General features: G+C 38.6%; 1 protein-coding gene across 4 annotated transcripts; it reads right to left on the minus strand.

The window, feature by feature from the left end:
- Positions 1-3645: 3645 nt before the first annotated feature.
- On the minus strand, positions 3646-11506 carry sox2 (SRY-box transcription factor 2). Of its 4 annotated transcripts, XM_069897121.1 has the most exons (3): positions 10511-11506; positions 7769-7846; positions 3646-3863 (listed from the first exon to the last, which is right to left on the minus strand). In XM_069897121.1, the coding sequence occupies exons 1-3, from the start codon at positions 11196-11198 to the stop codon at positions 3829-3831; spliced, it is 801 nt and encodes a 266-aa protein (XP_069753222.1). In that variant the 5' UTR covers positions 11199-11506; the 3' UTR covers positions 3646-3828. The 4 variants fall into 4 exon arrangements, with proteins under 4 accessions (XP_069753222.1, XP_069753224.1, XP_069753225.1 ...); XM_069897123.1 differs by lacking the exon at positions 7769-7846 and having other exon boundaries at positions 10511-11480; XM_069897124.1 differs by lacking the exons at positions 3646-3863; positions 7769-7846 and adding an exon at positions 8589-8620 and having other exon boundaries at positions 10511-11483.
- Between the last annotated feature and the right edge of the window lie 15927 nt (positions 11507-27433).

Below are 27433 nucleotides of genomic sequence, written 5' to 3' on the forward strand. Positions count from 1 at the left end.
TCCCAGTATAACCGCAACCACTATTTGGATAAGTCGTCGACTTACTGGTGGTTCTTCAGGTTTTTTTTTGGTAAAAAGCGTTGTTTCTGCGACTTTCCTTCTAACATTAAAACGAGTGGCTTAAAACAAGCTTAAAATCAATCGTGGTTCAGCTCAGCGTGACGCGCTTGGGAACTGTGTAATGACTGAGACTGAAATCACTTACAGCATAAGCTGAACCTGAAGAACCATACTAAGCACCTTCCAATCCTCCAATCCCACCTTCATCTCGAAAATATATAGGCTGTGGCATAGGCGCATTTGAAATGTAAAGAATACATTGCACTCATAGATATCTCAAGAAGCCTTGTGACCAACATTGACATTGCAAGATTCAACAAACAGGATTCAGTGATTTCTGTTTCAACAAATGGGAGCGGTGGCTTGCTCTGTTAATAGGTCAATGCAAGCCCCAATTATAATTAGCAGAAGTCAATGCGTTGTAATAGGTGCGTTGTGTTGCGAACTTGTGGTTTTGGATCCACAAAGTCTTCTATTAATAATGTTTTATTTTCTGATGAAAGTTTTGTGCTACTTCACGTAATTCTGTGGGGGAATAAATGATTTCTAAAACTGGTTGTAAATTGTTTTTTTTTTTGGCCAGACAGAAATTGAATGGGATTGACTTGCCACTGGAGGTGTATGGCATGAAATATGTTTATTGCGAGTCATTTTTTGCCCTTTTTTTCACACGCTTTGAAAATCACAACTTTCCAGTGTGTGTGTGTGTGTGTGTGTGTGTGTGTGTGTGTGTGTGTGTGTGTGTGTGTGTGTGTGTGTGTGTGTGTGTTTTGCTTTCGGATTATGTGGCGCAATGTGTACAGAACAGCGCAATAAGAATTGCAAAACGCTCTGCCCTGGTTAACACAATATAACCTTTTCTGCAGTTTGAAGTGCTCTCTAGCAACCGGAGAAGCGGGTGTATTTGTCTGAGAAAGATTTAGACTGTTGCTAGGCGTCCAGTGCAAAAATTCTTCTATAGGTCGTCAGAGTCTGTGTGTGGCTGTGTGTGTCAGAGCAGAACTGTAGACATCTGTTGGAACTTCCATATCTCTGTTGTTCATTTACAGGAGCCAACTTAAAAAATCTCCACAATTAGATCTGCATTGTATTTCGCGACAACACTGAGCAGAAAAAAAGGTCTTCCCTGTCGGAGCCAATCCAACGAAGCGTTTGACGTTATTAAATAATAAAGCGATTGTGATTTATATTGTTGGTCAAAAAAGAGGCAATTATCCGCTCTTATGTTTCCATAAAGATCGCATTAACTCGAATTAGTAATCAAACAATATGCTAGCCTTTAAAGTGGGAGATCGTGATGTTATACTGTTATGATGCAGGATTATTAGTTTCTTTGTCGACCCTACCAGTAAACACATATAAGAAGCCGGAAGGATATACATTGCTTAAATCAAACATGCTTAAACTCTATTTGCACCATAATAATGGAAAGACCCTCCACATGTGGAAATCTTGATTTTTAATTTTTTTTCCTCGCGACAATAATAATAAACATGCCTGAGCTTTTTTTTAAAAGAAAATCTCTTCCCCAGATATTGACCACAAGAATAAAGTTTCTATTGTGCATGATTATTTCCTTAAACAATCCTTAAACTTTTAGGAAGTCGGACAAACTTTTAACTCATGCATTTATTACATAACAGGATGCAATTATGTCGGCCTTCCGCTTCTCCCCCCACAGCAGATCTGGACTTCTAAATATGAAGTGAACTTTGCTTTAGGAAAATGGTGACGGGGTTTATATTTATCGACATTTACATTTGTTTTGTAGCACTTTGTATAAAGTCAAACAGAAGCATAGTTCGATATGCTTGTGTGTGTATATATTTAGAGAGACAGAGAGAGAGAGGTGTATCGATTTTGAACGTTTTGTTTAATTGTTTCACATATTACAACTACTGCATTCAATTCAGTACAATTCTATCGAAAATTGATTGTCCTAAACTAAAATTTGATAGGCCATCCATAAAGATGCACAAATTTAAATCAGCCGTGAAAGGAAATGGATTGACCAACCAAGTAAAACGTTAAAATCCTTTCAGAGACCCTAAGAACGGAAAATGCAACCATTAATAACGAGGATTAATCCCGGGTGTATTTAGAGATGAAACACAAAGCGATCAAGTAGCACTTTTGGGTGCAAAGTGGGAAACTGTATTAGACTGAGAATAGCTCAGAAGCAGCAGTTTGCACATCATTGTCACGTATTGTATTTGACACCATATGCATACATAATCCGTTGAATAATGGCGCCTAAAGTAAACCAACCTCTTCTCGGCTGCATAATGTGGTTGAAATTAAGTCCTTTACACAAATCGTATACTGTTGTTCCTTCAATCACGCCACTAAGAGAAGAAGGTTCAACGACGATCTGATTCAAAATGGTTTTAGTTAGGGTAGGATAGAACTTTTATTTTACTTCAACTGAATTGACTGACTTCTCACCGGAAATAAAAAGGTAACCGAAACTTTTGAACGCCTTTAACTCACTACATGCTTTCAACCCCAAACTTGGAAGACAAATATAATTCTTTTGAACATTTTGCACTACTCTCGTTGATTCTCATGGGGTGACGGTCACCCCTATTGGTAACAACCATCATCAAGTGAGAAAACACACCCATCTTTAGTGCCTGTTCCAAGATTGTGTGTGTGTGTGTGTGTGTGTGTGTGTGTGTGTGTGTGTGTGTGTGTGTGTGTGTGTGTGTGTGTGTGTGTGTGTGTGTGTGTGTCCTTTCCAATGCGTGTGCGCGCGCGGGGGTTTTTTTAAAAATTCAATTGATTTGGATTTGGACCATCTGAGTGAATTAATCCTTCATTCGGCGATGATCAATGACTGTGTAGATGACTGACTTCATGATGTCTTTGTGCAAGCGGTGTGCTTTGTCCGATTGTTTCATAAAAGTTCCCCCTTACTCTAAACTTCTTTAACTGATTGGCCGGATATATAAAGAAGAAAAAAAATCGATGTTAATTGAATTGTAAACTCATAAATGATCACAACATGTTTCTGTGTAGATCGACACTTTGCATTGCCAATTAAAAGAACATCTATCACGCTTGGCCTTTTATTTTGAATAAAGCAAAAGAACTTTAATTTTGCACGGTAATTCACAACCAACTAGGCATATTATTAACACATTCAACGTAACATAACTGACATCAGGCGAGTTGATCACATTATGTTCACGAGAAGCTGCACTGATAAAAATTTATGACTTTTAATACTTAGAGAACGCAACATTGCTGTCGCGTTTTATTTTTGCCCAGATGCCCATCCTCTGGGATGAAAATGACTGTCGTCATCATGTCAGCACGATCGGATAGAAAGTTTGTGTGTTACTGTAACCCAGCTCGATTTTAAATGTTCTGACACTCAAACGGGCAAGTTAAGATTTACCTCCTGTATCATATTTTACCATCTTTTTTAATGTATACTACTTTTATAAAAGTTTATTGCACTTATTTCTGGATTCCACTTCCATTTCCCAACTTGGCGCCACCCAAACTTTTATCAAATTACGGCAAAATATCACATGACAGTAGGGTGGCTTGTTTAAAACACAACAGATCACACTTGAATAATTATAGTGAGAATGGGAAAAATCATTTTATTCACAGAACTTCACACTTTGTTTCCATAATGGTGCAGTCAAACTTGCGGCTGTGACGTCACTCTTCCTATATTAGCATATTGAGGGATTGCTGAGTCTGTTCCTGGTTGATAAGGTCCTCTGGAGGAATGCACTGCTTGTTTTAATACCTTAATTACTTTCCCTCTATCTGCCAGCTATTTCCAAGTTCTGTAATTTGAAAAAAAGATCTTAAGAAATAACACTCCACAAAACGTTAAACAGACATTTAACAGTTCGTTACACTTCGGTTTTTAATACAAATGTTTTATTCACAGAAGGCCACCGAATTATACTCGAATCTTTAAAAAGGTGACTGGCTTTTCTTTTTGGAGACCTTTCATCCATTTGTTTTGTGTTGAATACGAGGTTTTTTTTCTGCCCACTGTTCGTCTTCGAGCACTTTAAATACAACACAGCTACTGCCTATACAGTATATGTTTGTGATGCTTTGTTCGTGGCAGTCTAACGTACAATGGAAGTCAGAAGCAATATGATTTGCATGTGAACGTCCAAGAGGTGAAGACCTTGTTCAGCCCTCGGGCTCAGCAGAGCACTCAAAGCATTTTAATGCGGAAGCAGAAAATTATACCTTGGAATTATCACGGTCATCCAAATATAAAATATACAAACGCTTTGCATTAACTACCAGAAATTACGAATCCGATCTTAAAGAAAGAAGCGATATAATAATGTGGCTCAGTCTCCTGCTTCTTCTGAGACGGCCGGTCTGTTAAAGCCACTGATGGGTGAGGGATAGCAGATTTACGAGAATCCATACGTCTCCAGAACAGGAGTTATGGTTACATGACGGCATCTCTTTGAATGTACGTTAGTTTCAATTGCAGATATAAATATAAACCATGAAAGCTACGAACTAAATACTGCATTAACCATTTCTCAGAATTTGTCAATCTTAAGTAAATTGTTTCAAATAAAGCCACATATTTACTTTTTAAACGTTGAATGGACAGTACAGTGCTTAGGGCAATAGAAGAGCTATAGCCCACGCCTGCCGGATTACTTTCACTGGCCATTCATCTGGTGCTGGTTTATGGAAACCAAATCCGCTGAAACAGTGAAATCTGAATGGACTGCGACAGGTTACGGATAAAAAGAAACTAGCCATTATTTAAAATAGTAGTAATTTCAGATGTAATCGCAATCTTCTGCTAACTAGTTATTCGCAAATGTTGGCTGTTTGTCAGTTTATTATATCTCGATGCAACGTGGCACCGAGCTGGTTAATGTCGAATAGCTGGCGTGAAAGTGAACAAACTCCACGGGACAGCGTGTGTTGGGAAGCAACACACCATCCAGAACGCATCTTTTTCCGCTTCTGATGAGGCTTTAGCCCAGCACCGACTCTAAATTTTCCATTCGCATTGTTTATTTTTATTCAAAAGAAGAAACGGCATGAAATCTCATGAAGACAGAACTTGTACTGTTTTAAAAGGAAATTCTATTAAAAAAAATCGTTGAATAAAACTTTTGTATCCATTAGGAACATCAAATTTGTACTTCAACGAAAATGGCAGCAAAGAAAAAATATTGTAAGTGCCACGAGATATCGTAAAAGCAAACTCACTTCAGTGGGAACTGGGGAGAGGTGGGGCGGAGCGGAGAGTGGGGGTAGATTCTAAATTTTGAACCGTGGGAAACTGGGAGCCAACTGGCAAAGGACGATGACGTCAGGAGGTGAACCTGCCCCCGGTTACAGCGCCGACTTCACTCCAGAGTCCCGAAACGGCCATCTCTTCTTTTAATCGCTTCGACCTACTTTTACCCCCCCTCCCCCCAAAAGTGCAGCAAAAATATAGCGTGACAAAAAGTGCAATTATTGACGTACGAACTTTTTTTAAAAAGCGATATTGCTTAAATTATTACCTCCACTTGCATTTCTAATGTTTACAGATGGTGGACTGAAACCCAAATAGAAAATAACTCCGCACCTTTGATACAACTTCATGGATGTTGACTGTGCGGGAAATGTTTTTGCTAATTTCCACTCGACGCCGACAGCAGTTGATTGATGACTGCTATAACCACGCTGCCTGCAGACTTTCATGTTTTACTTGTGATATATACTGTAATTCGTTTAATGAAGGGAACTAAAATCTGCCAAAAAGCAACTTAATAAAGAAAGTTGCAGTTGAACTTGGGCTGCGCCACATTTTCTTGAGTTCATTCTAATTTAAATTGACCAACGAGATATACAATCAGATAACTTTAATCGAGAAACTGAACTTCCAGGGAGCCGTTAATCTAAAACTAGTTATACATTAAGAGCCCAATTTTTTTTAAAAAACCCGATATATTTAAAATTCTTCCTTTCTTAATTAGATAAGTATAAAGTAATCATAAATTAGACAATTTCTATCACCAGTTGGAGAAAGGATGCGATTGTGATTTTAAAAAAATTTAAGGTAATGCTATATTTTTTTTCCGATAAAGCACAGCGGCAGTGTCTCAACTCTGTTGATGAGAGACAGAAATGAGAGTTCAGATTTTCGAAAGAAACCTGCGCTTGTTTTTTTTGGAATGGAAGGGTGGAACCTGTTGCACCATAATCAGCCCCTCGGGCACTGTTGTAGTTTCTCTGAAGGCGTGTTGTAAATTGTACCTTCCTGCCATTTCCATTCTCTTAAACAAACAGCAAATCTCCACATTCTGATTTGCCTATTTAATTTTTTTATTATTATTCTCTCATCGGAGGCTTGAAAGTTGAACCCACTTGGTTTAATCGTCTCCATGTAATGGTTTTAAATGAGAATCCCATCACACTTCCACTTAAGAGGTCCAGCCTGTCCCTCCGAGGCACAAGACAGGTTTGGGGCTATTTTCTGTCAAAAAAAGCTGTCAGCTGGAACTCTCAATGAGCCAAGACACAAAGGTCTCTTAGCTGATTTAATACAGCGTTGTAATTGTTAGTTCGTGTTCCGATAGCTTATGTATTCTTATTCAAAGCATGTTATTGTCTGGTGATCTTACCCAACAATTTCTCCAGGTTCATATCGAAATATATTTGTTTAAGGCGCCATTTCTCCACGAAAGAACGCGTTCTTATTCTTAATATATATGTCAAAATTCTAAGAATTTTTTAAAAATGAAGCTCTTTATTAACGCAGAATTATTTATAATTATTATGATTAGTCATTAATCATCTTGTATTCAACTTTCATGCACAGTTTCCACTGCCCTTTATATCTGCGTTCATAGAAGCCTATTAAAGATGGTTTGAGTGGGGGCGGAGGGAATAAGTGGGACGTTAAGCCTTCTTCGGAATAGTCTGTCCAGAATCGCGTCTGTAGTATTATCAATAATTAATTTGACCAAAGCTGTCTGACCCTGTCCGGCACAGACGCGCTTGACACTGTTGACAACGGATTCTCAGCTTCGCAGGGAAGTAGGCTGATCCCTCAGGATCATGCAACGAATGTAAAAAAATACAATTTCTCACTAAATCAAAGGCATTGTCTGATTTACGTTTAAACACTTGGCCGACAAAATGCGGAACGTAATTTGGAACATGAATTGGAATAGACATTTTCAGGTGACCTTTTTATTCTGTGGTTGAGATGCGTAGAAATCGTTCCTCCTGTGTGTTTGAACATTTTTTTTTAATTGCCGAATATAGGAAACTGCAATTGAACCTCTTTAAAAAGTTGAGTAATCGTGGTGTAATATTAATTGGGGATTTGTATTGCGGAAATAAGATAGATTTAATGTTGGAAACTAAGGGAACCCCGACAAAAATCGGTTTAACCGAGAAATGGGCATATTTTTGGTCGCTGTGAGGAGAGATAACCTTCCCCGGAGTTGAATTTACGTTATAATTGTTACAGAGGTACCGAACTCTTCCTTTTAAATGAACGCCAGAAATGTTAAGGCCATATTCAGAACACTCCTTTCTTATGTACATGAACGGCCAATTGCAACCATCACCACATGAATAATCCCTATATGCATCACACATGCTGTGCAATTCTTAAATTCCTTTGGTGCCATGGAGAAACCCGGGCCTCTGTTTAACAGGCCATTTAAAAGGGTGGGTGGGTGTGTATGTGTGTGTATACCTGTTATTAAACTCCTCCCAATTCTCAAGTGGCTGTTAAACTTTTGCGATTCCCTTATCAGTACAGTATTCCGAATTCCTTTGAAAAATAAAAGTTAAAAATATTAAGTAGAAGAGGCATATTGGGAAAAAAAAACTAGCATGTCTCTCTCCCCCACCCCCCCTCCATTCCGCTGACCATCAACAGGTTTTAAATTGTTTGGCATCTTTCAAAACTGATCATCTATTGTCTCCCTCTCAAAGTGTTATTTTTCCAACGCTTCGTAGAGGGCATCTCAGCTCCAGTTAAAATATCGAGATTCGATCTCACCTTGAAGGACGAAATCGTACATATTAGTACTTTAATAAGAAATTTAGATCCAAAGGTTGTGCTCTGAAATGATCTGGAACGTTTTCTGTTTTAATTTGTTTTCCTAAACGGCGGGCTGTAATAAAAGATACTAAATTGGCGTACATGGATACAACTCCGAGTGCTGTTCTTTCTTTATTAATGCTTATAAGGCAAGCCCACACAATGTAATTATCAAAAACCATGGCATATAATTTGCTTGAGTGGAATAATAATAGTATGTTCATATTCTCCTCCAGTCATGGAGAGTGAAATGATCACACGATCAACATTTTAACTAATTCTGACGCAGTAGAAAGAACATTCGCGCTCTCTCCAACCCGTTCCAAACCAGAGAGATTTACGCAGGGATCCTGACGGGGAAGAGTTCAGAGCCTTACTGCATGAACCAGTATTTCTTTCCTTTACTGGAAACTTCGAGAATTTGACTGATGGCGAGTGTTGATATCGAACGCAGAGTTTATCCAAACTGCGCTACTGTGCAGAATCATTCTCCAATCCCCGCTGGGAATACAGAAACAGCCATTAGAGCAACAAAAAATATATCCCTCGACATTCTGCACCAAAGCGCTCGCTTCACGCGCTTTCACACGGCTTCCAGCGACCCCCCAACTTCTCCCGAGGCTTTTTGATGGCCGTTGGCTTTGAAAAAACATACAAGAATGTTCAAAAAGAATCCCTTTCCATATATTCTCAATTAAAAACATCTCTATTGAATAGGTGTATTGAACTGAATTATGTTTTATGGAAGTCTGTTACATATTTTTTTTGAAATACCAAATTCAAAAATACATAGCGGCAAAACTAAAGAACGGACCTCTATTAATTTATCATTTCACTTCCCAGTTTATTTTATAAAGATGTGTGTTGAACAGAAGCAGTACACGTTAATAAGTCCGTAACAGGTCCAAAGTTATTTTGTATATCGTGTGCGTGTATGTTGGGGGCGAGAGGGGTAGGGGTGAAGGGGGAGGGGGGGGGGGGGGGAAGGATGGGGTGGAGAATAAACGCGTTCACTCTACAGCCTAAAGCGATAAGCATGAAGGATTGAACTAACTCGAGTTACAAAGAAGCAGCACGCTGGAAGTTAGTCTTATCGATAGATTTTTTTTTGTTGTTTTCTTTATCATTCATTACATTCAGGAACCTTTGTTTTGGTTTCTCCACTAACCCAACAGCGCAGATATAAGTGATTTCGAAAACAGACAGCAATAAAATAACTCCACAACTCAAGCGGAACTCAAGTGTCTAAATTTGCAAAATTTATTCATCTCAAACTCTGCATAATGGAAAAAAAAACTTAAGGTTGAAATGTTCTGTTATAAGGCTGTATTAGTTAAATATATACATGAATTGGTCGGCAGACTGAATCAAATAATACAGAGCCGAGTTGCACAATACACTACGGAAAATGAGAAAACTTAAAATATTGTCACAATAAATTTACAGAAATATTACAAACCATAAGAAAATAATTCAAACACAGTAACTTCATGTTTTCAGTTTCGGAACAAGATGAAAATATGAAAAACAAACTGACTATAAATTAAGTAACAAGGGTTTCGACCTGCAGGCCTTTTTTTGCTGCTTTTAACAATGAGTAAAAAAAAAACAAAAAAAAATTAGTACAATCTAAAATTCCGCCCGTTTTCATGAAAACTCCACACAACAGTTCGTAAAATCGGAGACTCAATCATTTCATTTCCGTATAATACCCGAACAATTAAAATGTCCATTTCCAGTTATTCCTTTCCCCTCCACTGTTATTATGTTAACACGAGCAAATGTACAAAAGCTTACACTTGCGAACTGTTATAAAAATTGGCAATTTCTCAGTTTACAAACCGTGGACATTTTGATTGCCGTTTCTCTTGATAAATACTGTACAAAAAAGTTGCATGTATAATAAAACTTCTTTTTCCTTAACCGAGACTAGCTCTAAAATATTACCGGCGAAGACTTTTGCAAACTTTTCGCAAAGTTTCTACCAAGGAATCGTAGGACTATAGTTGTGGGTTTTTTTTTAAGTTTTAAGATCCCCCTTCCCCCTTCTCCGTGGTTTCTATACAAGTTCTTTCTGCAGGTATTATTCTGTACAAAAATAGTCCAAAGAAGTCCGATTTTTTTGGAGTTTTGTTTGTTTACAGTTTTACATGTGTGTTAGAGGAAGTGTGCCGTTTATGCCCGTGCCTGGGACAGGTGCACTCTGGTAATGTTGGGGCATATGCAGTCTACTCTGAGCGGTGGGTTCGGGCACCTCGGCTCCGGGCAGGTACATGCTAATCATGTCCCGTAGGTCCCCCTGACACGGCGGACCCCGAGAGTGAGTGGTGACTGGGGGGCTTGTGCTCGACTCTGATTTAACCACCGACCCCATTGATCCCAGAGCCATACCTGTGCTTTGCTGCGTGTAGGCTGGGGACATGCTGTAGGTGGGTGAGCCGTTCATGTAGGTCTGAGCGCTGGTCATTGAGTTGTACTGCAGCGCGCTCATGTCGTAGCGGTGCATCTGCTGCATTTGGGCCACGTTGTGAGCATTCAGGCCCTGGTGCTGCGAGTAGCCGAGTTGCTCCTGCATCATGCTGTAGCCCCCGTTCGTCCAGCCGTTCATGTGTGCATAGCCGTCCATCCGCTGGTTGACCGCGGCCCCGACGCCGACCCCGACCCCGGCGTTCATTGCATTGGCGCCCGGAGCCAGCAGGCCGCCTGGCAGGGTGTACTTGTCCTTTTTCATCAGGGTCTTGGTTTTCCTCCGTGGCCGGTATTTATAATCCGGGTGCTCCTTCATGTGCAAGGCTCGCAGCCGCTTCGCCTCGTCGATGAACGGCCTTTTCTCGGCCTCGGATAAAAGTTTCCACTCGGCCCCGAGCCTCTTGCTGATTTCCGAGTTGTGCATCTTGGGGTTTTCTTGGGCCATTTTCCGCCGCTGCCCTCTCGACCACACCATAAACGCGTTCATGGGTCTCTTCACCCTGTCCGGACTGTTTTTCGCGTTGTTCCCCGCCGTGTTCGAGTTGCCCGTTCCCCCCGAAGTTTGTTGTGGGGCGGGAGGTTTGAGATCGGTTTCCATCATGTTGTACATTCAACCTGATGTCTGAGAGCTGTGCTTTTTTGCTTTGAATGTGGTTTGTTGGGGAGAAGAAACTTTTCCTCCCTAAAGTCCGGAACAGAAAGTAATGGAGTTTGTTGGGTTTTCGTTACTCTTGCAACTTAACAACTGGCACTTTCCAGCGTTCAGAGAGAAAGGAGACGCTGACAACTCCTGATAGTTTTTTGAACAAGTTAATAGACAACCATCCATGTGATGGGGGCTGTCAGACAATAAATGGCTTTGCGGCAGCCAATCAGAGCGGCGCAAGGCCTCAGAGTGACAGCGGGCCGCCGGGTATTAGCATAAGACGGGGAGGGGCCCGGACTCAGCACCGCTCTCAGGCGGCAGGACCGTAAAGGGGGCGTGGCTGGATTTCCTTTCCGCCCCTCCTCCACTCCCCGTCAGCCAATCGGCGGCCCAAGCATGTCATTAAGCCCTTCCGTCACCTGCGCTGCTCGCAGGAAGCGGGCGGAAAATGGCGCCGCCGCTGCAGGTGTCTGGCCCCAGCGGCGCTTGATTGACAGCTCCACGAGGTGCCAATCAGGGGCCGCTTGCTGCAGCCCCCAACAACTGGCGCGTCCTAGATTCAAGCTTGAAAAGTTCCCTTAGCAACGGCATCGGTCCGTGTTCACAGAGAGCGGGGGCAGGGAGGAGAAGGGGGGTGGGGGAAGAGATCACCGCAGAATAAAGTGCCTCTAATTTATATATTAACCGAAGAATGCAAACTCAGCAGCGAAACGAGTGAGCAAGGTAGTGTTGAGATTTCATGCACAGCTCAAACGGGGGAAGAGTTTCAGGAATAATTTAGTTTCTAAAAACGACTAAAGAAATGCTTCATTGCTGCCATCCAACTACGGTCCCAGTGGCTCGAGCACCACATTTTAAATGGCCATCTATGTTCAATTGTTGCGGATTTCTTTCTTGCCGCTTTTCGGTTTCCAATTTCTCAAATCCGGTGTTACTTCGGAACATTAATCCTTTTGGCTTCGAACGGATCCACTCGAAGGGCGCAATCGTGAAGTCCCTTTGTGTTCCCATTTACGTGACGTTTCCTTGCTTTTTGTTCCACACCATGTTCGTGATTTAATCGAGTCTTCTTTAAACCGAAAGTAGGAATTCGGATAGAGAGAGCATCAATGTCAATGCTAAAGACGAGCTCGTCCATTACAAATGGGTAGTTTTGTTCCTCTTGTGATCAAACAAAGAGTGGGAGAAGTTTACTTCCCCACTGTTGTTTGGATCTTTTCACCAAAATGCACTTGAACACCAATAAAAAGACTCGTGGTATTTCACTGTTGACGGTACTTGAAGGATCACTTTTCCCCCTCCCGATTAGCCACCAAAGAACCTTGTTCTTATTTTTAAAATTCTATTGAGTACGGTGAAATATATGGATTTTATCCATCCTTTAGCTCTATAAATTCCGGGGTTTTTTCCCCTGTTTTCGCCGGAGACTTGATCTTCTGATTGAGCAGAAGATGGTAGAAGACACAAAATCTAGATTTGTGTTCTATTTTTACGTGGCCAGTTGTACACTACGGCAAGGACACCACGTGCAAACCTATTTGTAAACCTTGTTATCTTGCTATCTATATCCGTAACACATTTGTTTATTGTGTTAAGAAGAGTAATAAATTATTCGTTTATATTGCAAATTACTTCCCTTTGTAATCGTCCTCAATTACCCGTAGTGGCAAACGTGTGTTAATATCGCCGTCTGCTGGCAGGATCTCTTGAATTGTGCTTTTCTTGGGGGAAAAAAATCTTCCAGCCAAAAAACTAATTTATTCTACAGTCACGAATTATTATCAATCTATATCCTGGATTAGTTAACTGTTAATCAGAAAAATCTCCTTTAATAAAATGTATTTGAATTAATTTTCTTTATTTCAAAGCGAGTAGTTATATTAGTTCTGTCGGGAATAAAAGTGCAGATTACTTAATTTATGGTGTAAATGAATTATGATTAATCCAACAATAGAAAGGGCGCTCAAACCAATTTCTTGCTGCTATTGTTTACGTTTCGCTGGTTGATAACATTATCTTACGACCTTACGTATAATTAACATTGAAAAAAGAAGGAGGGTGTGGGTGTGAAGTGTTTGATTGATAATGGTAATAAATAGATAACTGATGCATAGTGATATACAAACAGTCTAATTGAAATAAAAATATTCCCAGTGGATTTGAATGAATACAGATGCATGTAGCATGTAGTATTAACACAGGTACATGCTATTTTTTTTACCATTAGGATTATATTATATACACATATTATATTATATTATATACACACATAGTTTCCATACAGAAAATAATTAACTACTACTTTTGCAATACAAATTGGGGAAGGGATTCGCAGAACTATTTTTTTCCTCTCTCTCGATGCAAATGGAGATTTAACTTTGCGGTAATTGGGTGAGAACTAGCCAAGCATCTGGACTATTATGATGTTTGTTAAAAACGCTTCGCATCTGCATTTGAGTGTGTCCCCTCCACTATAATCTTCTTATGGAAATGAAGGCGAACAGCGGGGATCCAGTAGAGTGTAGGAGAATGTCCTTGTTAACTGGAATTTCTCATCATTACTAATTAGCACAGAGTTTGACGACCACCGGTATTAGGAAGCACTGTTTAACCACTCACAACCCATCCGAGGGAGCAGACTAATTTTATTTTGCAATTAAAATTTGAAAAGGCCTATTTGACAGTTAAAGCTCCGAGCGTTTTATCTCCCCGTGAAATAATTGCCGCCTTGATAACTCAATTTCTGGAATATGTCAACTGAGAACGCTAAAAATTTAAATTTTTGTCAAGTAAAAAAAAATATTTAAAGCGTATGCTCTTTCCACAGCTGTTTTGAAGCAGTAAACTTTTCATTGGAGATGGGAAAATAGGATGCAGCCGTATGTCAAATAATTCAAGCAACATTCTATTGATGGGAATGGATTAGTGTTTATTGATTCCCACGAAGATATTTTTCGCAAGTACCTTGAATTTCTGTAAGTGAACAGGTATATATTCCAACATATAGCCCTAAAATCGAGGAATAACAAACCCTAGAGTTTTGCTCAAAAGGCAACATAAGCGACGCCAAATTGTTTCACGACAGAAAAAAAATATCCAATGTTCGTTGTGATTTAGAACTTAAATGATAATATTCCCACTCTTTAAAGTTCACAAGGAAAGCGCAGGTATCTGAAATGCATTTATAACCACAACGATTCCTAACAAAATACTCTTCACATTACAGTGACACAAATGCAAGTTTATTTGGGCAACTAGACTTTCCGTGATGCCAGTCCAATACAGTATGATCTAAAACCATTCATTCTTCAACTCTCTATATTGACCAGACTCAACAATTTCAGTAGGAATACAGCCATTTTCAGCCATTAGCAGGCAAATAACTCCACTAACGATTTCAGTTGATACAAGTAGTATTAAATTCCTAAGGCAACTAGAAAGTAGCAAATGCTTTTTAGACCCAACTATCTTAAACAATTCTATTCAAATAGTAGAAGGGTACTTGAAACCCAGAGGAAATTACTGCAACTCCGCTCTTGGCCGTTTTCCGATACAAGATTAACACAAAATAACCGCACCAAAAAATAACTACACTATACATACATACAGACATAGAAAGAAACACAAATCACGCCTTCAAGAATGCGAAGTAGTTTTCACTGCATGATGACAACGAAACTAAAATATGAATTTGACAGTAAGATAATCTGTCATCGCACGGCAGTTGCAAATTGCCCAATGTAGACAATCTGTTTTGGATTAGTTTCTGAAAGCTATCGACGTGGTTAATAGCAGGATTTTTGTAGGCTTTTCAATAAACCCACTGTTTTGATCTTGGGATAAACGTTCGCTAAAGTGACGCTTCTTACTGCAGCGATTTACCATCAGCCGGTCAAACCTTCATTAAAATTTCACTGAACATTCTCCCCTCGTCCAACCATTGCCACACACAGGCATAATGTTGCACCAATATTAATTGTGATCGTCTCTGCGAATACTCTTATCATCTGGTTACTGATCTCTGCACAGAATGCGAACAGGTTATAATTGCTGGCAGGTATAATTAGCAAAGCAGTTGGGATTTACTTTCATCAAAATGATTTTGGCGAGATCTTTTTGTATACAAAAGGGGAATCCAACCAGTCAAACTGAGATTGTAAAATAAATATCATTTTGCGATTTAAAAATTGCAGTGGTATCAACTCGTCAACAAATGTATTTAGCCTTTCCATGGGTAAAGATATAACAGTGCCATTCCCAAGTGCTTTATTTATTATTAAACGAGAAATGTGAACAGTCCAACAAATCATTCGATAGAAATGAAAACTGCGCCGGGAGCCAAGGGGTCAAACAGGAGACATTTTGTTTTGATAAATTGCTTTACAACGGGGATTACCCAATTTAAGTAACGGGTAATAATAATTGTTTTGAATCCGTACTATTCCAATCCCGAGTATTCGAGAGAAAGCTGGGGGGAGTTGCCACTGGCCCGCATCTCAAATAAATCATCTGTTTCTGTCAACTTTGAACTTCTAACCATGAACTTTTAGAAAGTTTTATGCATCTTCCGACTTATGTTCGTTTCTTTCAACCCAAGGAGCCTCGAATGCTAAAATTGGGTAACACTCGTCGACGATACAACAATTCTTTAATATCGGCTTTAATAAAGAAGAATTACGCACGCAAGCTTCAATGGTTTTGTCAATGAAGGTGCGTAAACTTCAACACCCCCGCATCATCTCCTGACATTGACAAGTTGACGGACAAGAATTTCCAGTTATCAAAGTTGGTTAGATGTCTTTTGTTGAAAACAAGTCACAATTAGAACAAACGCAAACGTTTTGCACAAGTATTGTCATTTTATTTGATAAAGGGTATTTACATACAAGGGGAAACTATCTATCGTTCCGTGCTACTTTGTTTTGTTGACTGCGATATACAATTTGATAATTTGGTTATAGTTTAAATGTTCTAACAAACTTTTAAATTCTCGCTTACACAAGGTGCCAGTACTCCTAACCAAAGTTATGGCACAAAACAGTCTTGTTCAATTTGATAATTTGGCTTAAATGTCCTAACAAACTTTTAAATTCTCGTTTACACAAGGCGCCAGTACTCCTAACCAAAGTTATGGCACAAAACAGTCTTGTTCAATTTGATAATTTGGTTTAAATGTCCTAACAAACTTTTTAATTCTCCTTTGCACAAGGTGCCAGTACTCCTAACCAAAGTTATAGCACAAAACAGTCTTGTTCAATTTGATAATTTGGTTTAAATGTTCTAACAAACTTTTTAATTCTCGTTTGCACAAGGTGCCAGTACTCCTAACCAAAGTTATGGCACAAAACAGTCTTGTTCAATTTGATAATTTGGTTTAAATGTTCTAACAAACTTTTTAATTCTCGTTTGCACAAGGTGCCAGTACTCCTAACCAAAGTTATGGCACAAAACAGTCTTGTTCAATTTGATAATTTGGTTTAAATGTTCTAACAAACTTTTTAATTCTCGTTTGCACAAGGTGCCAGTACTCCTAACCAAGGTTATCGCACAAAGTAGGATTAATGCAGGTGATATTGATAAAGTAATGATCTTGCAAGAGCTGGTACAGGTTCGCTGGGCTGAATAGCCTTCTTTTATGAAATTCATTCTAAGTTTTAGTTGTGACATTCCGTCATCTCACTGCTGTCTTTCCCCAGAAATATATTTACTGAATTTAGAACAGGAAAGCTCAGCTCCATGGCTTAACACGAACGTTTTCGAACTTCTCTATGCACCCTGTGAAATGGCAGGTACTGGCGGCATTTTCGGAAATTGTTATTTCTCTACTTACAACGCCATGTATTATTTCTAATCCGCACACTATCCAAGTTGTGACGGGTGGTTATTGCGATTCGAGGCGTATGGTCACCCTGGTGTCAAAGCGATTCCTCAAAAATGAGGATGGTGTCTGTCACCAACTAGATGTAGCAATGGTGCTACTTGCTTTCAAAATAAATACCATATAAACCTAATCATACTCGAATCACTGATCCAACATGAGATACGTACAGCGCGTTTTAAAACCAGCTGAGAGATAATATGTTCGGAATTAGATCAATGTTGTATTCTGATTAATAGATTCTGGAGATTCCCATAAACTTTAGCAGTGGTCCAACCACTAAATATTCTAACCAAAAATCTGCAAACTAATTTATTCGCAATTTCCTTATCCGGGCAATGAAATTTTATTTTCGAAATTCATATATTTTCTCCAAAGGGAATTTTTGTCGACAAACAAAAGTTGTTGAGTCCGATTCTGAGCCAAATGTTTGTTCTCAATTATGGATTTGAAAAAGAGAGTCTGACAAGTAATTAGCATCCCAACAGCGGACAACCGATATCAAGAAAGCAACATACAACTATGTTATAATATAAGTAAATAACTACAAAATACTTCCGCAACAAAATTAATTATTTATCTCTTTAAAATGTTATCCGCAGACTAAATGTAACTGGCACATATCTAATTACTCAAGCTAAAGATGTGAGACTGGAATGAAATTAGCAGTCATTACTAGTCTTTTAACTATTTGGTCCTTTTGATCAGCAACAAATTAGCTTTCCTTCCAACAAAGCCTGTATAGCAGGCAGTGGGCCGTAAATAAGACAGCTCGACCTCCCCTTAACACCTTTTCTGTTGTCAATCACAGCTCTGCAATTCATCCCTAGATTAACCTTTATCTGCAAAATTCAAAAAAAAATCTTCGTCCAAAGTGGCTAATTTTTAAACTGAAAAGATCTGTTAAATTTCAGTATAATTAACCGAAGTGTCAAAAATACAGTCCAGTTTCTCAACCAATTTCAGGGGACTTGGCGTCTTGATAACGGAACAAGTAATAATGCAGGCACGATTTTTTTAAATTAGTTCCCCCCCCCCCCCCCTTTCAGCCATTCTGGTTTGCTATGCTGTTATTAAATTCGACATTGTATAATAGATTGCACGTTTCTGAATAATTTAACCCCTTCGCCCCTAAATAATTGAAACATAAGATATATCCAGGTAGAAATAAGCTGTTTTACTGAAAAGCAGGTGAAATACCAAGGGGAGACAACCTTTCATTAATGGCTATTCAAGTGTGCGCATCGCTCAGGATTGACAAGATTTGGTGAACTCGTTGCTTTCGGGAGCTGTATTGGTAGATTATTTTATTACATATTGGAGCAAACTGTCTAGATCCCATACAATGTCTATATATGCTTTTTTTAAAGCAAAAAACCTCAATAGTAAACAGGCTTGTCATGAAAAGGAATCGTTGTCTTGCCCCTTCCCAGATTACCACATGAATAAACGCATCCCCGTGGAGCACTGAAGGAGCCGTTAGGGGTCGCCCATGAGAGAAAACTCCAGTGATCGGACCCCTTCTCCCGCCCCCTCAACCCCCCCCCCCCAAAAAAAAAACTGGAATCAAATACGTAGAAAAGTATAGCGCTATGGCGTCCTGTTTCTTCTTCCCAGCAATTAAGCGAAGGTCAATTCCGGCGCTATCAACTGATTGTAACCCCCCCCCCCCCCCCAACCCTCTTAGAAGTTCAGGGGACTCACCGAGTGAGAAATAGAAAACAACCATGATTTCTTATTGGCATCCACTGAAGGTCACCACCTACGCCGATGAAAGCTTTAGGCCTTTTTTTTCTATTACATGCTACATTAGAACACTTCTGTCAACGCCTCCGACTGGGAATCAGCCTTGAAGCTTTCACACGTAAATGCTCGGCCGAATCTTCTGCAATAATTGCACCAAGACATTAAAGGTTCTTGACCCAACTGAGCGACCACGCTGCCAGCCAAAGGTTGGAGTCATATAGCAGTTGCAACTTTTATCCCCCCCCCCCCCCCCACTCTCCTCCAGAAAGGTTTATTGAAAATAACCTGGTGGTTTTGTATTGCTCGCGATATCAGGGTTATTGAATGCGGTTTCACACCTACTGAAGACAAACGCCGCACTCGGGCATTTTCCTTCAACGCAAACATTTCAGAAAGTAGCAAAAACATTCGAGAACGGACTACTTACGGGTTCGGCCTGATGTCCGCAATACTGTCGCTGAGAGGGGAAAGCAACGGCTCAATGTCTCGGTGCCAGCCGAGAAAACCGATTGCGCCGCTTCTGATCACTTTTTTTTTGTCGGGGCAGAGAGAAAGCAGAGTTTTCGCGGAGTTTTTTTGTGTGTGTTATTTCTCTCCGTAAGCAGAGACCAGCGAATCGCGTCGGTTTGAAATCCGAGTCCTTGCGCTTTCTGTCCAGTCCTCTTCATGTAAGCACCGAGGATGTGGAAACCCTGGAACAAGAAAAGTCGTTTATGGAAAAAAATTCTAAAAGGCTGAACGTTTTAAAGAAAGAATGGACGCAGAACAACAGAAGTCAGTTATACTACGCTGCTCTATACCCCTACCGACAGACAGAAGAAAAAGCTTTATATTTTTTCAGTGGGCATTCAAGATAATTTGAAGCCATTGTTTCTGCTACAGATGGTTCTTTTTAATACAATAACACAGCTCTTTGTGCATACTACCCACAATCAAATCTAAAGCGTTCTCTTGAATAACCATTTGTTCTCTGTTGTATAGGGCCAACAAAAGCTGCCGTGAGGTAATGGTTTCGCTGTTTATTGAAACCATGGAATGGGGGTTGGATAAAGGATCGAAAAAGACGTTACAAGGTCGCACGAAAACTCTTTATCTGAATAAAATATGATTTAAAAGCAAAGGCTCTATTTTTGAATGAGCATAGGGAGTGTTTGTCAATAAAAACAATGGCCTTCTTCCAGATTGCTGTCTTCTAAATCAATCTATAATCAATTTAATAAATCAGTGACTTTAATTTTGCGTTTTGTGAAATATATGGAGAATCATGTAAAAGCTGCGAAACACCTCAGTTTTTCTCTTGCCCGGTAATTACTTATTCCTAGAAGTCACTGTAACAATTTATAGAAGACGAATGCTTGCCATATGGTCCTGTTCTCTAGCACACACTGTTTAAACGCTTATCGCGAATTTCACACTAAACGTATGTCCTGGTCAAGACAACTCTAAACCACAGTTCTGGTCAATCACACAACCACCAAAGGTATTTGGTCTGGACCATGCATCGCTTTGCCCCTGTACATAAACTGGGGGGGAGGGGGGGGGGGAGTTGTTATTATCTGATTTTTCATCCACCTTAATGGTTCTTAAACGCTAATTACAATGCCTGTCGGAACACCAGCTGTATTGTTCAAGAAAAGGGTAAATATATTTCGTGTCATGTGGATTCAGCATCAATTTAGTCTGTTTGACACGTAGCCCGTGTATTTGGCTTGAGTTGAGGTCTTTATCGGCTTTGAGAGCGAGCTCCTCAGAAAGGGAAAGTCGGAAACAATGGATCTCCGCAGGGAAAGTTGTTAGTCACTGGCTCTCTGTTTGCCTACCTTTCTCTAGGAATTACTAGCTCATTCTCTCCCAGCTCCAGACTGACAGTAATCCACTCCAATGACTTCTGCCTTTTGTGTGTTTATAGAACATGTCTCAACCATAATCTCAAAGCTACAATTACAATAGGATGTCATGACTTTAACCTTAACACCACTTCCTTTAATTAACCTTCAGGGTGCATGACAGCAGCTTGTGTGGCAAAAAAAAAGTTGGTTTGTCAAATCGGCGACTTCATCGCCAAATTATACGTGGAAGCAGATACTACAAAATATCGTCATAATTTCCTCATATTAGAATGAGAATAAATTTCCATAATTAGTAAAGATACCCAGTTTGTCATCCTAAATGATCAAAATATCAATTGTTACAATAGCATTCGATTGTCTTCAACGCCTTTGTTAATTAACCCACTGGTAAATACATCGAATTCACTCTCCAATACTATTTAAATTAGAATTTTGCCTGTTATTAATATCTCTCTCTCTCTCTGTAGATATTAGATTTTCTATGGATATGTTATTTAAAAATCGTAAGGACATAACTTAATGTTACTGTTGGCGTCTCCGACGTCAATAAGTGTTACTTCCATTAAAAAAAATCAATGTTCAATTATCAAGGTTTCTTTATCCTTGTATAATAGGGTTATTAATAATAGCGCCTTAAGAAATATTTTCTCTTCTAACATTTCTTATTTTGATTTCAAGAGCAGCATTACTATTCTCACCTTACTTTTATATTTTGAAATTGAGGCTTTTATTTAAATCAGGGTAGATGCGAGCATAAAATACATTTCAGCTAAAATGGCGCTAAGAAACAGGTTTTATTATTATTCTCACAGATAACGGAGGCAAATTCAAATAATTAATACCTTTAAGTAGGACATTTTCCCGCTTCCTCCCAAGAATAAATTCAATTTATTTACAGTTCAATATAATATAGAGCTACAAGAAGAAAAGAGATAGAAATCCGAACCACGAAAGATTGCATTTCTCAACATGCTGCACAGTCAAGACCAGAGAATTTCTTCGGTGTGTTCCGCAGAATGAATCTGCGAGGTGGAAATGATTGGAATTTCAACACCCTTGACAATTAGCAACATCCCCATCTCAATTCAGAGCAGCTACTCTCTTCAGACTCAGAATGATTGCCTCCGACCTCCCCCCTCCCCAAAATCATCATTTCCACGTGCTTTCTGCCAGTGTTCTAAAACAATTTACCTTTGTTTGGATGTGAAAATTGTTGAACTACTGTCCAAGATGTTGGCCTGGAGTATATCGTCCTCGATATACATAAAGGTATATCAAACATTTTGATATTTTTCCAAAACGCGATTCAAACTACAAGTTGCAAGCATAATATGTTTTCTATAAATTTTATTACTAAAGCAGCATGGAGTCAGTGAAAAGGGTTAGGACTATCCATCATGCAACTAGCAGGAATATGGGACATTGTACTTTTTCACCTGTGACAGGACTGGGCTTCATACAAAACCTTTTGGTTCAAAATTAAATCCATTCTGAAACAAATAAAATACGAACAAAAGAAAACTCTTACAATATCCAAAGGGTCACAAAGCACCAGTGGAGAGACACAGAGTAAACTTTACAGATTGATGATCTTTCAGATGAAGATCAGAACTTCTGTTTCTACTTTGGATTTGCAGCATCTGAACTTTTATTTTGCTTTCAGATAAATAAAATTCGAGGTGAAATCTGATTGCAGCAATAATTATGAAATTATGGTTTGACAGACAAAAGGGAAGGAAACACCCAACAGAATGCATTGCAGGTAAAGGTCACATTTTCTCAAGTGATGTGGCTGGACCTTTCTTCAGATTATATTATACAAGATAAGCCTTATGATAGTGTACTTTAAAAAGTTTATTTCACAAGTCATCTTGCACATAATTCTAACAAACCAGGAATCCCCAAATGTTATATTTACCAAAGTTATTTATGCAATATTCAATAAACCAAATCGTACCAACCCATGAAATGTAGGTTCCAAATACTGTTCACCAAAATTGTGGAAAAATTTAAACAAGTGGTTTATGTCAGATAAAATATAACATCTTTTAACTATGAGAACCAATTTCTTGAGCCAGTTTCACCAATTAAACTATGACTAATCTAGGATATAATTCTATGCACCTGCACCTTTTCCCTTGACATATTTGGTTAACAAATTCATATCAAATGGAGATTTAAAATTATTAATGAGCTTAGCATTGAAATCTTACCATCTAAATCACCCTTAAAATTACCAAGGCTCCAATTTTTGGATTTAGCTTCTCACTTCAGGTCTTCCCCAGCAGAAATCTGCTTAATATCCAAAAGATTACAGAAAACCATTTCCCCAACCTAAACAAATTTTATTTCTGAAATCCATATTAAGTTAACACAAGGAAGCCAGATATTATTCTGATAAGTAAATCTCACTTTTTTCCTCAAACTAGCCTGCCCTTCCAATGGAAGGAATCACAATACCACAGGTGGGGTCTGATAGCTGTGGCATAACCTCTCCCCTTATATTGGAGTTCAATAGCTATAAAGTCCAGACATTCCATTAGACTTCTGATTATTTTCTGCACCTCTCCATGATTTCTTAATGACCCTATACATCCGCATTTAAAAGTCCTTTGACCTCCAATGTTTTCAGCTTCTCTCTCTCAAGAAAAAAAGGGCTTATCTTTTTTCTGGTCTAAACTAGATAATCTAGCAAAAGTCAATATAAAAATTATTTGCTCTTTTACTTAATCTATCCACTTTTACACTTGTCACTTCAGTTCTCTTTCAAATGGTAAAAGTTTACATATGACTAAATATTTTTGAATATTCATATGACAGACTACTTCTGTAATGCATTAGAAATAACAATTGTAAACGAAAACTCAGAAATTACATTAGAGTTAATATTTAATGAATAAAATCTTTCTTCGCCACTAAATAATTACATTGCAACGGCCTACGTATAGTACAGGAGAAACAAAATTCTCAGGAATTCTTAAAATAATTAATGTGGACACAGTAGGTGGATTTTAAGTTTCTTAATAATAATTTTTTTAAACAACAAAATTGATTTATTTTGCTTATATTCTCAATTTTTATTCAGTTAACAATAGAAACATGAGTACAAATGATTTCAAGAACAGCCCAAATCAAAATGGATTCTTAAGTTGATAGCAATACAAAATGTATTTGAGATTGATATCAATTTCTCCGTCCAGTACTTCAAACGACTACTTTTAAAGACTCTGCTTAACTCAATTGATACCAATTAAGATTTCACAATGAAGTGTAGGTATTAGTGACATTCTCCCAGGAGATTTTAACTGTCTTTCCTTTGAGATTCTTAAATTCACACTGCTTTAAGTTATACCATTGCTCTGAAGTTCATCCAGTTACTAGGACATTCAAATTTCAAAGGTGACATATATTAATTTCAGTTTGTGTTTTAGGCATCTCAGCTTGGCATTTTCCGAGAAAATGTTCCCAAGTTCAAAAACACGTCCCTTTCAAATGCAGGATATCGCAACGGCCAGATGTGATCACAGTCAGAAAAGCTACTCGCGTAACACAATTAGAGGGGGAACAAAACTGGGCTGCTTCACAAGAACTAAATCAGGTTAAATCAAAAGATTTGAACAAATATGAGAAAGTTCATGCATTCGAGTTCAGTTATTCAACATCTATTCAATGTTTTATTTCTCTTAAAACCATCAATTGACATTAACAGCTGATTGAATTTCACAAACATGGATGCCACTGATTTGTTTCTGGCATGAAGAATTAACAGAAACTGAATTTGCAGCATTCCCCTCATGATTTTAGCTGACTTATTTTCCCGTGTTCCAGAATATGAAAGGGATATCTTGGCTGGAAAGTTTATTTTTGCTCCAGTGCTTTCTACTCAAAATTGGAACCCTTATTCAGGATACATTTTGACTTTCAAGTGAAGAAATCACAATGGAGGACTCTGTAAGCTTGCTGAACAGAAACCTTCCGAATAAGCAGCACATGATGTTTGATTTCTATAATGTTAGTCATGGCATCAATTTTGGAAACAAAGCCACACCAAAATAATTGAAAAATATTGCAAATAATACCACATAATTACATTCTATAAGTATACAATCCTTTCCACAGGTGAATGTTAAAGATAAAAATAAAGGAAATCCTGTAAATAATTTACATGACCACAAACAAGGCAAACAATCTTGAAGAAAATGGCTTCAGGATTGCTCACATTGATCCACTTTACAGATTAAACACAGAACACTTTAATCGTATTAACAATCAAACAAGTTAAATCAATGATCAATTTAATCACATTAGATAACCTCTACAGCAATCTTTCACTGGGTTAGACTAAATAATCCTTGGTAATTTATCTTCGCCTTTTCTTTAACAATTGTTACTACTAAATGATTGTTCATAACGCAGAAGATTGTACATCACTGTTTAAATTAAATTAGGGAGGGATAATGTGATAGATTTCTATACTTAATCACACAAGAGGAGAAGCTAACTTGATTTGACATGGGGTGGAACAAAAGACTAATTACCAGTGAATTCATTAATAATGAAGACAAACAATTAGATTTTAAATCGTATTTAATGATTCCATAATCAAAATTAAAATAGCTGGCGTACTTTGGGTGATTTTTAAAAAAATGAACAGGGTAAAATAAATTCCCATGCCTATTGGAAGTGAAATGATCTGTACAATTCTGGTTCTCGACAGTTCTTAATTGTGTGCTTTAGGCTGCGAATTTTGCCAGTACAGATGGTGAAAATAATTAGAATGGCCCCAAACACTGTTGTGTTGCAAAAGCATGACATGTGAAACCTGTTCTCAATGCAAAGGTCAAGGTTTGCCAAACTGTTTCTCTGTGCTCCTGTTTCCAGACCACCATCAGAGCTGGGTTTTGATTCACATGAAATGAGATGGCTGAACGCCAGGCTGCTGTTTCAAAAGAAGAGCTACCTTCAGTTTTAGTTGTTTTATAATTAATAACATTTAATATTTAGTTGATTGTTTAAAATCCTCTTTCCTGGGTTTTTCTTAGCATGCATTCATTAATATGTTGGCATTTCTCACAAATACCGCTGTTCAGAAATTTCCCTGGTGGACACAACCACAAAGTTAGAATCAAAATTGCACCAATTCTGAACATCTTAGAAAATACCCAAATTTAAAATAGATGGTGCTGCTCTCAAAATAAAACTCTAAATAATCCAAAAGACATAAATTTCTAATTAAGAATCAATGTTTAAACAAATAATAATAGATATAATTTAGATGAAATTTAAACCAATGTTTTGGGAGGGGTATGGATGCCTATGGTATCCACATAATTAGCAATCTGTAATGGATCTGTTTCTTCAACTGCGCTACTGATGACAATGGCGCAAATGATTAAATGTTTGTCTAGAGTAGTAAATGTTACCTAATGGTAACCTGTGTGGCGCATTTATTTTGGCCTCAGCAGCAAATATTTTTCATGAGTAGTATTCATGTGACTTAGATACATATTTTATTAAATTAAACGATAATTGAAAACTGTGTTAGAAATTTATTAGTTTATAAAAAGCTACAGTGAAATGGCTCTGTACAAGGGATGCATGCTAGCTTCTCCTGGTGTGAGTGCTTGGCTTCCATGCGTACACCCTGTACAAGCACCTGTTCTCTTGGAGTACCTTGGTTTTCCCTTTAGTGCACAGTAAGTGAGAATAATTTCAAGCACCTGTTGAATTCAGTGAGCACTAATTGTCCAATTGCCTGTAGACATATCTTCAACGGAAAATGGCCATGAATCCAAGCTGTTCGGTGAATACTAAATACAACACATTCATAGGATGGGTAGCTCAGTTATGTGGGCATCAGCTTCAAGATCATTGTAGAGGTGGACTCCCTGAAGGAATTCAGCACATCCTTAGAAGTGGGAGATATAGAGAACTGGCTGGTCATGGAGCTCACAGCGCCTATAGTCATGCCCCAAGATCTAAGGGCAGTTGAAGTTCTAGTTTATTTGTCATCTGATTGTACCAATACAACCCAACAAAATAGTGTTCTCCGGTCCACTGTGCAGAACGGTGCAAAATACACAAACAGGCATAACACACATACAGACGAACGACACGTACACATATTGTAATATGACTGAATGCACTCAGAGACAAGTGAAGTGTACAAACACGGTTTTAGTAGCTTACAATCAATTGCCAGTCGACACAATAGTCCTCAGATGAATCGGAGGTAAGGCAGGAAAACCATGGTTAATATTGAGGTAGGTGAGGGTGGAGCTGGGGAGGAGCCAGCCATCTGAACAATACATAGACAGTGAATTCCAGTTCACTGCACTCAGTACATATGCTAAAATAAATATTATTCATAAATAGTAGAGTAATGGTGAGCAGTCATTCAGCAGTCTCACTGTCCATGGGAAGAAGCTATACCTCAGCCTGGTGGCTCTGATACTTCTGTATCTTTTTCCCGTCGGGAGTAGCTGCAAGATGTGCTGCATGCAGAATGGTAGGAGGACTTCCCTGATTTTGTGAGTCCTCTTTAAACAACGATCCTCATAAATTGCTTCCATGGAGGGGGAGGGAGACCCCAATTATCCTCTCTGATGCTTTATGGTCCTGTGGATTGACTTCCGATCCAATGCTCTACAGCAACTGCACCACACTGTGATGCAGCCGGCCAGGATGCACTTGATAAAGCTTCTGTAGAAAGCTGACAGAATGAT

This window comes from Narcine bancroftii, chromosome 9, assembly GCF_036971445.1.
Source record: "Narcine bancroftii isolate sNarBan1 chromosome 9, sNarBan1.hap1, whole genome shotgun sequence".
Classification (NCBI taxonomy): Eukaryota; Metazoa; Chordata; class Chondrichthyes; order Torpediniformes; family Narcinidae; genus Narcine; species Narcine bancroftii.